The sequence below is a fragment of the Amphiura filiformis genome, chromosome 6 (genome assembly GCF_039555335.1).
Source record: "Amphiura filiformis chromosome 6, Afil_fr2py, whole genome shotgun sequence".
In the NCBI taxonomy this organism is placed as follows: Eukaryota; Metazoa; Echinodermata; class Ophiuroidea; order Amphilepidida; family Amphiuridae; genus Amphiura; species Amphiura filiformis.
This window is the reverse complement of record NC_092633.1, coordinates 37,141,959-37,156,520: the sequence shown is the minus strand read 5'-3', so window position 1 is coordinate 37,156,520 and position 14,562 is coordinate 37,141,959. Positions and strand designations below refer to the sequence as shown.

Below are 14,562 nucleotides of genomic sequence, written 5' to 3'. Positions count from 1 at the left end.
ATGGAAAACTCATCATTCCTGTTCTGATTCAACAGCTCAGCTATCCTTGAGAAAACTGACTACCGCAGTCCTTTTTACTCTGGGCAGGGCAGTCACTGGAGATGTGATGTGTTTCGTCATAGATTTTAAATGGTTTCATGCATGGAAACGTATGAATTGTTTATCAAAAAAAAGGAATGCAGCGCAGTCTATTACTATCATCGACGCAGCACATAAAATTAATTTAGGCTAAGTAATTGTTATTCCTTCACGGCAGATAGATTTATGCATTGAAATAATTTATTGTTTGTTTTACTATTGAATACAGACCGAAAAATAATTAAGGTACCAGTTTGGTTCACCCTGTATATCCTAAACAAAGACAAATATGTCAAAATTCGAAAAAGCAGCTAATAGCTGCATCTTTTAGCTCTTTTGATCTTATTTGTTGAAATTATTCAAGAAAATGAAGACAGATAATAAAAAATCCCAAGGAACAAGAGAACTAAATACAAATTTTGATTTAATTCCTTCTTTAGGGTTTAGATGACCGTTTTTAATCTCAGCCGATTTCAACAAATGAGGTAGTAAATCAGAGCTAAAGGGTACAGATATTGGCTGCTGGTTATAATTTTGACATATTTGTCTTTGTTTAGGATCTACAGGGGTGAACATTATTGGTACCTTAATTCGTTTGCGGTCTGCACATTCTTTCACGAATCAACAACACTATATTTAATAGAGATTTGTATATACAAACAATACTGTGTGGTTATCAAATTTTAGATGAATAACGTCTTGATGCAATCCTCATTTCAGCGCAACCAGCTTGTCTGAACGTCAACCAGATGGAGGGTGGTTAGAAGCCTGTACAATGGTACTTTCCTCTGACGCTGCGTCCCCAACCAGTCACTGGCATGATATACCATGCGCAGCACCGAGAACGCGACAGTTTATATGCGTCAAACAAGCAAAACCACGTGAGATAAGCTTCATATTCTGTATGTGCGTACAATGTAAACTTTTCAATTGAAACCGGAAATGTTTAGTCACTTGAAATTACTCCAAATTCACAAAATAATAAGATATTATTTTTCATTGTTGTTGATAATCGCTTAACTTTTACCCATTACTAATTTTACCTGTACAGGACAGCTGCACGAAATGCATTTGAGGAGCCGCACAGGTAAACAAAATATCATCCATGACTAATTCACTTGTTACATTTTGATCTAATGATTTTAAGTAAAAGTTTACATTTCTAAGCTCGGAAATTTCTACTATTCTACTAAATGTATATTAATTGGTATTAAAAAAGTGAAAATATTACGGTACTTCAAAGAATCATATGAACGGTAATTTCATCTCGGCAATAATTATCTCAACAATGTAGGTTTTCGTGTTGTACGATAAGTGTGTGCCAGTGTGGGTATGCAAATACGATTTTATGTTACTTGCAGTTGTTCTGTTTATACGTCTCACGCATTTAAAAAAAATTAAATGGCCTCCATTTGTCCTCTTTTTTAAATTAATTTTCTCATTAGAAATGAAATAAATGAACTAATGCAGAATTTGAATTTCGATGTTTTGTATTTTCATGAGAGTGTTCTATTACTATTGTTACATATTTGGCAATAAGAAGTTGGATGTTCGAAGAAATTCTTCACTTGCTCATCTGGAGAATGTATTCATAACATCTTTATTTGTGATGGATCCCGTGACTGTACAGACGGCAGCGATGAGAGGAATTGCGAGAATGGTAAGACATTATTGGTATAACATAGTTCAAAAGCGTGTTTTGCCATTACACCTTTTGTAACATACATGGTGTCCCAATATCACCCGTTGCCTGAAAAGTGACCAAATCGATTATTCTTTCGCCTCTTATTTCAAGGATTATTTCAACCCGTCGGACGTTCTTGTTACATTTATGTAATTTAAATTCCTCCGAACGGTTTTGGTCACGCGATTTCCTGTTATCCTGCCTAAGCTCTTGACTGACGTAATTATCGATATATTTGTACCCGTTGTTAGAAACTTAAAACTTGTAGCAAGGAGTTTTGGTTTTTATTTGAGTTTGTTACATAATCGTGTGAACGCATAATCGCTTGGTTTGAAGATACCTAATCTTAGTATACAAAAGAAATGTTTAAATTACGCAGTGCAATATTCGCGAGCAGAGAAATCGAACATGTCAATCTACATTTGAGAGCGTGGTTTAGAAAATCCAATAAAGCTTATTTCTCTGTTAAAAAGTATAGACCATTGAAATATTTCCAACCGAATTACAAAGTGATATAAACACATCTATTTATGTGAGAATCACATGCAGAAGGGTCGATAGAAAGCTATATGACTTCCAATATAGTTGACTTTTATTCAAGATATTTATTACTGAGAAGAGAGCAAGAGAAGAGAGGTGGGGTAAGGGAGGGAGAAAAAAGATACAGAGGGGCGAGAGCATTGCAAGTGGGAAGGGAAGGATGGGGAGAGGAGAGCTCGAGACATATATAACATAATTGATATATTTTGAGTAAGCACTATTTATGTGATTATGATAATTCAATAAAACATTTTCAACTGATAGTCTAGAGTGCTTTTCCAGCTCATGTGTAAATAACCAGTGTTAGCAAATTACCAAATAGGCATCGTCTTATTACAATGAAAAAGAAGTGATCTGAATGATCAACAGCAATACAAGAATTGCACAATATTATATCTTCTTTCCCCAAGTTACATAATAAAACCTTTGTTGCGTATAATTATGTTGTGAATAATTGTCCAATTAAGTCAAATAAACCTGGCCTCTTTGATACATCATGTAATTGAACCCAATATATTTTCCCAATTAAAATTATAATTGGGGAATCTTCTATAACCAAGTAGTTCATACAAATATGTGGAACATATTTCTTATTTACCATAGCATGTCTAAACATCTTCGACGAACAGTCTTCAATAGGAACAGAATAAGAAAGGCTATTTTCAATTTGATAACACTGCATTCTTCGATTCACTCGGAAGAGCATTGGAAAGAGCGAAATACTGAAATATAACCTTGCCAGTATGCTTAAGGGGTGGGGTATGAACGTTTGGACAGTATTTATTGTGGGACATTAGAGGATATCAGACATATCGAATTGCATGAATACGAAGAATGTCCTTCTGATATCAAATAAATTTGATTTTTTGAAATTCGCAATGTAATACACATTTTATGGCAAATGATTAAAATTTTTATATAACAGTACTCGAAGTAAACTTTATAAAACTGATGATTTATACTTAAAGTGTATGTAGGTGGGATGAAAAGCCGATGATCAATTGAAAATTTTGACTTTTCGTATTGAAGATATGGATTTTTTTTCCCAAAAAAAAAAAAAAAAAAATTAAGTCTTTTTGGGAAAAAAATCCATATCTTCAATATGAAAGGTCAAAATTTTCAATTGATCGTCGGCTTTTCCTCCCAGCTACATACACTTTAAGAATATGTCATTAGATTTATAAAATTTGAGGACTGTTACATATCAAAAATGTGAAAAATATCAAATTTTTATAATTTGTCATAAAAGTTGTATTATATCGTGAATTTCAAAAAATGAAAATTATTTGATATCAGAAAGACATTCTTCGTATTCAGAATGCAATTTTATATGTCTGATGTGCTCTTATGTCCCACAAAAATACTGTCGAAACGCTCAAAACCCTCATTCCAGATCCCTTAATGCGGGATTTAATTCACTTTAACTAGACGTTGTCGCTGCTAAATTGGGTTTGCAGGTATTTTCTCTACAAACCGCATTACTTTAAGTCATTTAATTCAATTTAACTTAAAAAATAGCGAGTTTTGTAAAGTAAATAGAGCAAAACCAATTTTGTAGCGACGTCTAGCAACCCAACTAAATGGTTTTCAAAATATTTTCAAAAGTGCGCGCAAAGTAAAAGGTCATTAAACAATAAATAGTAGTCATTTTAAGAGGTTCTTAGATTGAATGTGGAAGAAGCAGTCGTTTCATATAAAAAGTGCCATTTTTTCAACATATTGAAAGTGTTTTCCCTTTTCTTGTCTAGATTTTGGTGTAATTTGGCACAAGGCTGACATAACAAATGGGTGTGGTGTTGACCAAGTGAGATGCAGAGACAATTATCAATGTATATCGGTGTCGTATCTATGTGACTTCATCCCGCATTGCCAAGATGGATCTGATGAAATGCAATGTGGTTTGTATATAATATAATCTATACATAATATTCAAACAATTTGAGATTAATTCTACCGTAAAAACTCGATAGTTAGCATATGTGCTTACTATCGAGCGCTTTTAAGACATCCAAACATGAAGTTTCCCATCCACAAAAGTGTAAAGGGTTTTGAGCAAATCATTGATACACATAGTAGTTATATACGTACAACTAAACCTGCAAATTTTTGTCTCAACGCCATTAGCTCATTTGTAAAGCGCCGGACTTAAGTACAATTTCATGTTTTCAAAAGCGCTCGATAGTAAGCACATAATGCTAAGAAAACAAAACAATGTGTTACTAAAAGCATTGTATATTTTGTTTGTTAATGGTTTCTGAATCTTTTTGGTGTTGTTGTTGCTGTGCATATAAACCCATGTGCATGTGAAGACATATTTTTACTCATTTTAACTGTTATTCCTCTCTTTCAGTATATCCAATATGTAATCCTTGGACAGATTTTCTTTGTGATAATGGCCAATGCATTGATCTAAGTAAGCGATGTGATTTGATTGAAGATTGTCCAGATGGATCAGACGAGACGGCCTGTGGTAAGTCTGCAATAACAAAACGTTGCTACCCAGCAAACACAAAAACGTTTTAAAAAGTTATATTTTGGCTTTTGGTTTAGGTAAAACGTTTTAATAACATTAAAATGTCGGGTTATATAAAGGTCATGATAACGTTTTAAAACGTTTTGTATGAAAACACACTACAACAATATTTTTAAATGTTTTCAAAAATGTTATTGTAAACTATTTTTGCAAACATTTTTGCCAAATATTGTGTCAATACTTAAATAACATTTATTATGTTAAAATATTTGAACCCAGCAAACACAGAAATGTTTTTTTTTTCAAAACCTTTTAATAACATTAAATGCCGGGTTATATAAAGGTCATAAAAAGGTTTTACAACGTTATTGAAAATATTTTGGGCAAACATTTTTCGCAAAATATTTTTTCAACCCCAAAATAACATTCTGTTTAGAATGTTTTGTATCAAGTTTTCAAGAATGTTTTTGGAATGTTATTAAAACGTTTTTATACCCTTTATATAACCCGACATTTAAACGTTTTCCGTAAAACATTTTTGTTTGTTGAGCAGTAGATTATCAAAAAATGTTTTTTAATGTAATGAAAACATTTTATACCCTTAATACACCCTTTATATAACCCGACATTTAAACGTTTTCTGACAACCTTTTATAACCTTTTGCGAATGATGTCGAAAACGTTTTGTGTTTGCTGGGTAGTGAATGCTAGACATCATACCAAGATGCCTGGCATGAGAGGGGAAGCTCGAGTCATTCATGTGCAAATACTTGAAAATGGGGGTTAATGGGCGATGAATGCTTAAAAGGAGTCCTGTTACTGTTACTGAACTAACATATCGCGGCCCACGCTGGAAAAATGAATTCCGTGAAGGTTTCTGCGTGAAATGAAATGATTGTATAAATATAGACCCAAATAACTTCAGGTAATCATAGATCCATCTTGTGCGCTAATTGAATCCAAACGGGGGGAAAGGCCGACTTTCAAACATTTTTTGTTTGCCCACATTCGACCCCTATTATTTATAAAGTCACAACAAAGACAAAGATAATAGTTATTGTCGATGACATTCACATCACATGAAACTGATTCAATTTTAGATTATTCATCCGTTGGTTTCCAATGCTTCGATGGTACCTGGTTGCCTCTCTCAGCTAAATGCGATGGGCAAGTAGATTGTCCCGGAAGGAATTGGGAAGATGAGCCCCCGGAATGTAGTGAGTATCATGATAAGGGGGAAATCGTTGATAATCTTGTGATTCTATATTATCGACTGTTTAGTGCCAGAAGTGGATAAGTGCAATAGCTGCCCTGTGAACATTTGGCAATTTACACACAGTAATTATGTACTCATCTACACATGGTAGCTATGAAGTGTGAACTTTTGGCAATTACACACTCTAATTATTGTACTCATCTACACATGGCAGCTATTGCACAGCACTTACCCACTTCTGGCACTGAGCAGTCGTTCTGTGTATAAAGGAAATGGATAATATAGTCTTATGTTATTCCAATGATTTATGTAATTATTGAATCAATAATAAAAATATCTTGAGATTTGAACCACAAATTTGTCATTTTTAAACGTAATTATTCATGTCTATCTGTCCAGAAAATCATACAAAGGTGGGCAACGAATTTGAATGCAAAAATGGCGCTTCAGCAGAACGTAATAAATCATGCCAATATGACATCGATAAGTACGGCTTTCCGATTGGATGTCGGGATATGACTCATCTTGCTGGATGTGGTAAGTCTAAAGTGTGCACCAGTTTCTACTCGTTGAGAACCCGGGGTTGAGAACAGGTAGTTGTATTGAGTAGCGACGCTATGAAAAGGTCGGTGTGTAGTCTATGTCCGAGTTTGGTGTCTAAATTCAATTAGCAATTATGAGGTATCAAAACAAAAATTAATTAAGTAATATTGCATGTTCAACGGAATTTGTTTTTATTTCAACAGAGGAAAGCAAATGTTCGGAGACTAGCATGAAATGCCCAGATTCATACTGCATCAATATACAATATAGATGTGATGGAAAGTGGGATTGTCCTAACGGAGAAGATGAGCAACAATGTAGTAAGTGTCATACTAACTATGTACAGATCACTCCGCCCACTGTCATCTCCTTGACATTCACAGCTCACATGCACTCAACATGTAAGAGAGCATTGAATGTGTCAGCAACGATAGAAACTAATGGAATAAATTTGTCAGCAAGGATAGCGTGAAAGTAGTTTGATGTGATTATTTATTAAATTTTCTAACAAAGCACAATGTAATGTTATGTTCAATTCTAGACCAAGACAATACCAACAACTATCACACTAATATGTTCATATATTTCCAGCTCTTTTTCGTTTCTTTTCCAAGTTATTCATCCTTTGCTGCTTTTTTGTGATTTTTTTATTCTATAAAGTAAAACTGTATATTTGTTTGAAAATTGAGGGCGCTATTTACATATATTTTAAATTTAATTTAGCCAAATAATATAAATTATTCCTAACATTTCATGATAAAAAGTTTTCCGAAAATTTCGTTGTTATTTGTTACTCTTTTTCTGATGTTTTAATGCCATTATACCAGTGTCTACCCCTTGTAAAGATGAAAACTCGATTTAAGATAAATAGCGCCATCAGTGTTCATCTTTTCTTTAAAATTTTACATGCTATCAAACAACCGTGCCTGTCACTGGATGCCCTATAATATAAATTGGCAGTAGCAAGTCAGCGTCAAGATTCCTGTCATTGTATGCCCTCATAAATTAAATTGGCAGTAACTAATGCAATAAATGTCGGCAAGGACAGCATCAAGGCAGGCTTTCCTGTCACTAGATGTTCTCATAAAATAAATTGTTAGTAACTAGTGAATATTTATGCCAGCAAGGACAGCTCAGACAGCATCAATGTAGGCTGTCACTGGATGCCGGCATAAAATAAATTGGCAGCAGTAACTGTGTAATAAATGTGCAAGCAAGGACAGCACCAACCTGTCACTGCATGCCCTCGTAAAATAAATTGGCAGTAACTAGTGCAATAGATGTGTCAGCAAGGACAGTATCATAGTAGGCTTTCATTCACTGCATGCCCTCGTAAAATAAATCGGCTGTAACTAGTGCAATAAATTGTGTCAGCAAGGACAGTATCATAGTAGGCTTTCAGTCACGCCCTCGTAAAATAAATTGGCAGTAACTAGTGCAATAGATGTGCCAGCAAGGACAGTATCATAGTAGGCTTTCCGTCACTGCATGCCCTCGTAAAATAAATCGGCTGTAACTAGTGCAATAAATTGTGTCAGCAAGGACAGTATCATAGTAGGCTTTCCGTCACTGCATGCCCTCGTAAAATAAATCGGCTGTAACTAGTGCAATAAATATGTCAGCAAGGACAGTATCATAGTAGGCTTTCCTGTCGCTGCATCCCTTCATAAAATAAAGTGGATATAACTAGTGCAATAAATTTGTCAGCAAGAACAGACCATAGTAGGCTTTCCGTCACTGTATGCCCTCTTAAATTAAAGTGGCAGCAACTAGTGTAATAAATGTGTCGGCAAGGACTGCATCAAGGGGTGCTATCCTGTGTCATCTGCCAACTACGCCAAAACAATAGTACACACACTCGGACGAATACCATACTGGTGCGCAATTTAAGAGATCCAATAATAAATGGATAGGCAATATATTAGTGGTTAAACGACGTTATTGATCATGCTTTCACGATAATTCCAGATTGTACTCAAGTTAAAATCACTTTCACTCGTATTGTAACCTATATACAATTATAACGTGTTATGCTTTTAATTAATTGTAGATGATTTTACTTGCCATGGTTTTTATCGTTGCCGTGGTTCTAAACAATGTTTAATGGATGATCACATATGTGACGGAATAAAACAATGCCCGGATGGAGATGATGAACTGTTCTGTGGTAAGACTGCATTTATTCTTGTTTGTTTGTTTGATTTTGATTTTTTTTTAAATCTTTTTTGTGCTGTTGTTGTTGTTCAAATTTTATTAACATAGTTGGTAGTCTCTTTTAAATATATCTCAACAAAGATTTATGAAGAAAACCAGTTGGTTGTAATAAGACTACACTTGCATATTCTGGGATCTAGGACACCTTGCACATAGACTCTTTCTTTGCGTGTCTTGCACCCGCTACATTTTAAGTGCAGAAAATCCATATTGCATTTCATTCATTCATTCAATCTATACCAATCAATTCTTTTGTAACATAATACAAACCTTGTCATTTGTTCAAAGATACTCATTGTCCAGCCGGCTGTACCTGTATTGGACATTCCTACTCATGTAAAGACATTACATGGGATGCAATCAAAGCTGGACAGTTACCAGGTGGTTTACGACAATTGTAAGTAACTTATTCAAAATTGTACCAAATAAACTTATTCAAACGTACTAGTATGCCCTCGGGTGTTTTTCAATGTCCAGTTTTTCACATAATGTGTTATACTTGTCCATGTACTTATCACCATCCAAATAAATCAATGTCATTTGTAATAATCACGCTTAATGAATAAATGAAAAACTCCGAATCCGGGTTCGCATCTGGGACAAAATTCCCAATGTCTCTTATTTTCACTTTTATAGATTTTTGTCTCTAAACGTACTGAGAATCTATCCATCCAAATAAGGCAATGTTTTTTAGATCGGATATTTCAGTGGTGTCTGACACAGTCCCATGTAACTGTGTTATCTTTTAAGTTAATGTAATAATACCAGTTCAACAGGATGTTGATTGGAAAACAGCGTAGTGTGCAATAAAAAGTTTCGTAGATTAAACAATCTTACTTATATGTCCAATATGGTCACTTCACATTGTTGACTTCATAATGTTAACATTTTTTTCAAATTCTTTTAGGAATTTAATATCTGTTGACCCCATACCCAATGTCAATGACAACAGCACCATTGAAAACATTCTCTTCGTTGACTTGAAACGCCTGAAGATGCTGTTTATTCTGTAAGTATTTATGTTTGAGTGGTTTACCGTATAAGGCACATGTAGACATATTTATATTTATATGATTTTTTCCGCGCTTCGCTAGCAACTGTCCAAGTACAATCGGAATGCCCGCCCCTCTCAATTTCAATGCTTCCGCCGCCACTGTCGATCTTATACAGAAACCAATACTTTGCCACTTAAGTGCTCATGCCTTCCAGACGGTGGGTTTTGGAGCCTCCTGTTCCAAGGCCCACAAAAAGGTAAATCCGGCCCTGGCCACTGTGGCATTGTAGATTACATTTCATGTTGCACTCTGTGACAAGGTGTCCGTGAACGGCTTACAATTTAATATAATAAAATAAATAAAAGGATAAATTTAACTGTTGCAACGGCGTGGCTCTAGCCCTATCTAGCCCTATGAATTGTGTGCGTGTAAGTGAGCAAGGAGAAGAAATACAGTTCAGGGAACTATCCCCATGCCACCTTCAGGAGAGAAAATTACAACGGATTGCTCATCATAAATATGGTGAAATAAGCCTCCGAAAGTTACAGCGCTTGTGATCTACTAATGAATAACTTTTCTACATATTCTATCAGTCGCATCCATTCAGATTGTTACTCACGAGAAAGGAGCCATGTAATAAATATCGAAAATAAGCCTTGATATCATTATGAATTCGGCAGACAGAAAGCATATCATTTTTGATAAAATCAAATGATAATAGCGTAATAAGTAATCAAAAGAGGGTGGCATACAGGGTTAGCTAACGGTACATTGCAGTACGGTCAACGATGACAACTGTTAAAAATTGATATGCTGCCCTCTATCGTTAAAGCATTGATCCCTTGTTCTCTTATTCAAAAATAATGCATGCGTAATATGAATTTACCAAAAGCCGAATCCGGATTCGGCCGTCTGCCGAATTCATAACGATAATGAATTTACATGACATATGACTTGATTTTAATTATAACTAATAACATTTGTTCGTTTCTTTGTTTATCATATAGTGACATAAGTAAAAACGGCATCTCTTATCTGAGACCAGGACAATTTGAAGGAAATTCCAATCTAAAGAAATTGTGAGTTATATTCTTTGCCGAATGCGATAAATCTCAAGCCATTATAAAATGTCTCTATTATTGCGGTCATCATAGTATCAACACCACTACCTTGGTCAACTACATCACTGAAATCATCAACCGAACATAAATATTTTAACCATGTCAGTGATATTAATATATTTCAATATTTTTCAAATATGTTTGATATCCTCGATAGTTAACTATCGGACCATCATTTCTAACATATAAAACAACAAATTTCACAAACTCTTTTATTTCAGAATAGTGAGTGTCAATACCATATATCACCTTCAAGGTGGATCATTCACTGGTTTACATGCCCTGGAATATCTGTAAGTTTGCGTTATGACATTATTATGTACATAAATTGAGTTCAAAATATTTTCTGATACGTACAGAACGTACGTAACAAAATTACAAATTTGATATCATATAGTAGATAAAAGATACCAATATAAACTCGTCAACAAAAGTTTGGAATTTTTTTTCAAGTATTTATGTCTCAGATTATTTGTGACGTCACTGTAGAATGACATTCCATTCTTCAACTGTTCAACCATTCGCCGCAATGTGGTTGCATTGGCTACTCTGCCACGTACAGCACGACCAAGTGTTCAATCGCGATGAGGTCTGGGCTGATGGCAGGCCTTTTCATTATCTCAACTCCCATATTTTGTAGATAGTCGTTGACTACCCTGGCTCTGTGGGGCGAGCGTTGTCATCTTGGAGGATTGCATTAGGTCCCAGATTGTGATAATATGGGATTGCATCTTGCTGCACAGAATGATGATTAATTTGGCACGTTCGGTTTGAGACCCCACTACATTCACAAGATGTGTACTCAGGCGTGAAAAGGTGATTGTTTCAAATGTGGTGTCATTGTAAAGGGGAATCAAATAGCTATCCATTGATATGCAACAAGACATGAACATGTCACAAATAATCTGAGATATAGATGCTTGAAAAAACTTTTCAAACTTTTGTTCAGGAGTTTATTAACTTGATGTTTTTTTTTTTTTTTTTCAAAATAAATGCTATAATGCATCTATTCTATCTTACAGAGATCTTTCAGGCAACTCATTAATCACGATTGATTCGGATGTGTTCTCCGGTTTAAAACACCTAGTATTTTTGTAAGTAATCTGCCAAAATTTTGTCAATAGGTAACCCTTAATCATCCATATTAATTCAAGAGACCGAAATGTTTTTATCCAATCTTTATCTACCAAGAGATGTTAAAACAATGATTATTTTGTCAATTATATTAGCACTTCAACACGGTTGTTTGATAGCATGTAAAACTACGTTCTTTTTTAAGAAAAGGTGAACACTGATGGCGCTTTAAAAAAAATCTTAAATCGTGTTTTCATCTTTACAAGGGGTAGACACTGATATAATGGCATTAAAACATCAGAAAAAGAGTAACAAATAGCAAAAAAAAATTCAAAAAAATGCAAGGAATAACTTATTTTATTTGGCTAAATTAAATTAAAAATATATGTAAATAGCGCCCTCAGTTTGCACACAAATATATAATTTATAGAATACCTAGTGGATACCTGGTGGTATTAAATTAAACTCGGAAGAAAATCAAATCAATAAATGATGGTAGTATTAAATGATATGTTTGACTGATCTTATCACAGAGACATGACAACGACAAATGATATGGAAGTGAGGCCATCTAAGGCTCTCTTTGATCCTCTTACTAGGCTTAAAACATTGTAAGTGTACCTTTCGAAAGTCCATATGCACGAAACAAGTTAGACCCGGTCTAACTATCGAGATTAGTTCTATGGAGAAGGAACTTTTTGGTGTTTACATATCCTTATTCTATAATATTGTAGATCCTGTTATTAGTGTTAAGAGCAAATGTGTAGCTTAATATTAGATAGCTGCAGTTTCATTTGTGGACTTTGCTTGGAGTAAAAAAAGGGAACAAAGTAAAAAAGGAGGAAAAAGAAAAGATTAAAGGGATCCCTCCCTAAATCTAACCTCCATATTTAGATCAGGTCTAAAATTAGACCTAGTCGAACTTGTTTCGTGCATACAGAATAAAGTTTTAGATTTCTATAAGTTTTTATTATGATTGATGCATGAATTTCAAACTTACTAAAATTGACATGAGCTAAATTTAAATGACAATTATCATATAATATACATGTACTGGTAGCACAAGCATATTTTCTGGATTGCTTTTTAATCATTTGTCGATCCTCATCATTCAAGATCTGAAACATTAAAGTATCATGTCCTTTTGTACTTTAATTGCAGATGGTCAAGCGAGTTTATGATCTGCTGTATGGTGGGCGACTCAGACACTATTTCGGATTGTTTACCAGGAGATTCCAATGAGTTTTCCAATTGCGAGGACCTTATCTGTAACAAATTCTTGCGCCTGTTCATGTGGGTTCTGGGAGTTAGCGCTTTAATTGGTAATGCCTTTGTCGTAGTTTGGAGAACTTGTGGTGTAAGTTGTCTCAAGGCCAGTAAAAAATCTTCGGTTCAATCGATACTTGTGTCAAATCTTGCAATTGCCGATTTACTCATGGGTGTCTATATGCTGATTATAGCTGCTGCTGATAAATATTATCGCCCTAGGTTCATGGAAGAAGCACACGGTTGGAAAACTGGTATAGTTTGCAACATTGCTGGTTTCTTAGCCGTTCTGTCTAGCGAAGCGTCCATATTTTTTCTGACGATCATAAGTCTTGATCGTTTTATTTGCATTAGCTTTCCGTTTAGTTCTAAGAAGCTTACTACAAAGACAGCAAGGATCGCTGTATTGGCTGTATGGGCAATAGTGTTTTTGATCAGCGCGATACCACCAATGGCTCCTGGTTATTTTGGCGAGAAATATTATGGAAGGTCCAGTGTATGTTTAGCTTTGCCGCTGATCAGTCGGCATCGTACCCGGGGTTATCACTACTCGCTCGGAATATTCCTCGGGCTAAATTTGGTTTTGTTCCTCATTATGTTGTGTTGTTATGTCGCTATGTATTTCATAGTCAATGCATCATCGAAGAGTATCCAATCGGCAGGAAAGTCTCAGCATCAGCAGGTTCAACTTGCCATTCGTATGGGCTTCTTGATAGGCACAAACTTTGTGTGTTGGATGCCAATCATTATCTGTGGCCTGTTATCGGTAGCGGAAGTGTGGGAGCTTCGTCCGGTCATCTACGCTTGGGTGGCAGTGTTTGTACTGCCTCTCAACGCCTCCCTTAATCCATATCTCTACACTATACTTACACATGAAATGGCGAGAAAGAAAGGAAAGATGGGATCTCGTGACAGTACATCAACGAGCAAAATGTCAATATCAGAAACGATGAAGCGTGTGAAAATAAAAGCACCAAAAGCAGGCAACAAATCGCTGAGTATAATGGCGCCGAAAAGCAAAATGAATGACGGAATTGACCAGAAAGATACAAACTTCAACACTGTGATGTCAGGAGATAAAGCATGTACGTAATAAATCTTTATTAGCCGCTTTGGTATAGATGCACCAAATAAATTTACCCGAGATTTTCGATATGTCATCAACTTAGCGAGCTGAATTTTAGACACTTTCCTGAGCTCAAAAACGGCCAGTTTCTGAAAGACGAAACCGATATGTTAGAATTATCAGGCCAATTAATAGCCCAGACCAAATATTAGAGATACGCGGTTTCCCGCATCGCATATAATTTATTATGGCAATAATGAGAGTCCGATTTGCCGCAGTGGATAAGATGCCA

At 35.2% G+C, this 14,562-nt stretch overlaps 1 protein-coding gene across 2 annotated transcripts in view; it reads left to right on the top strand.

Moving 5' to 3' along the window:
• The window catches only part of LOC140155374 (uncharacterized), a 36,092-nt gene that overhangs the window by 10,915 nt on the left and 10,615 nt on the right, over positions 1-14,562 (top strand). The window contains exons 4-19 of one of the 2 annotated variants that reach the window (XM_072178197.1): positions 799-959; positions 1,130-1,165; positions 1,622-1,738; positions 4,051-4,200; positions 4,653-4,772; positions 5,876-5,992; positions 6,391-6,528; positions 6,738-6,854; positions 8,585-8,701; positions 9,037-9,145; positions 9,656-9,757; positions 10,751-10,822; positions 11,086-11,157; positions 11,887-11,958; positions 12,472-12,549; positions 13,100-14,289. In XM_072178197.1, coding sequence (XP_072034298.1) covers positions 799-959; positions 1,130-1,165; positions 1,622-1,738; positions 4,051-4,200; positions 4,653-4,772; positions 5,876-5,992; positions 6,391-6,528; positions 6,738-6,854; positions 8,585-8,701; positions 9,037-9,145; positions 9,656-9,757; positions 10,751-10,822; positions 11,086-11,157; positions 11,887-11,958; positions 12,472-12,549; positions 13,100-14,289 — 2,768 coding nt within the window. Of the gene's footprint in view, positions 1-798; positions 960-1,129; positions 1,166-1,618; positions 1,739-4,050; positions 4,201-4,652; positions 4,773-5,875; positions 5,993-6,390; positions 6,529-6,737; positions 6,855-8,584; positions 8,702-9,036; positions 9,146-9,655; positions 9,758-10,750; positions 10,823-11,085; positions 11,158-11,886; positions 11,959-12,471; positions 12,550-13,099; positions 14,290-14,562 lie in introns of both variants that reach the window. The other variant, XM_072178195.1, reaches the window with a different exon arrangement.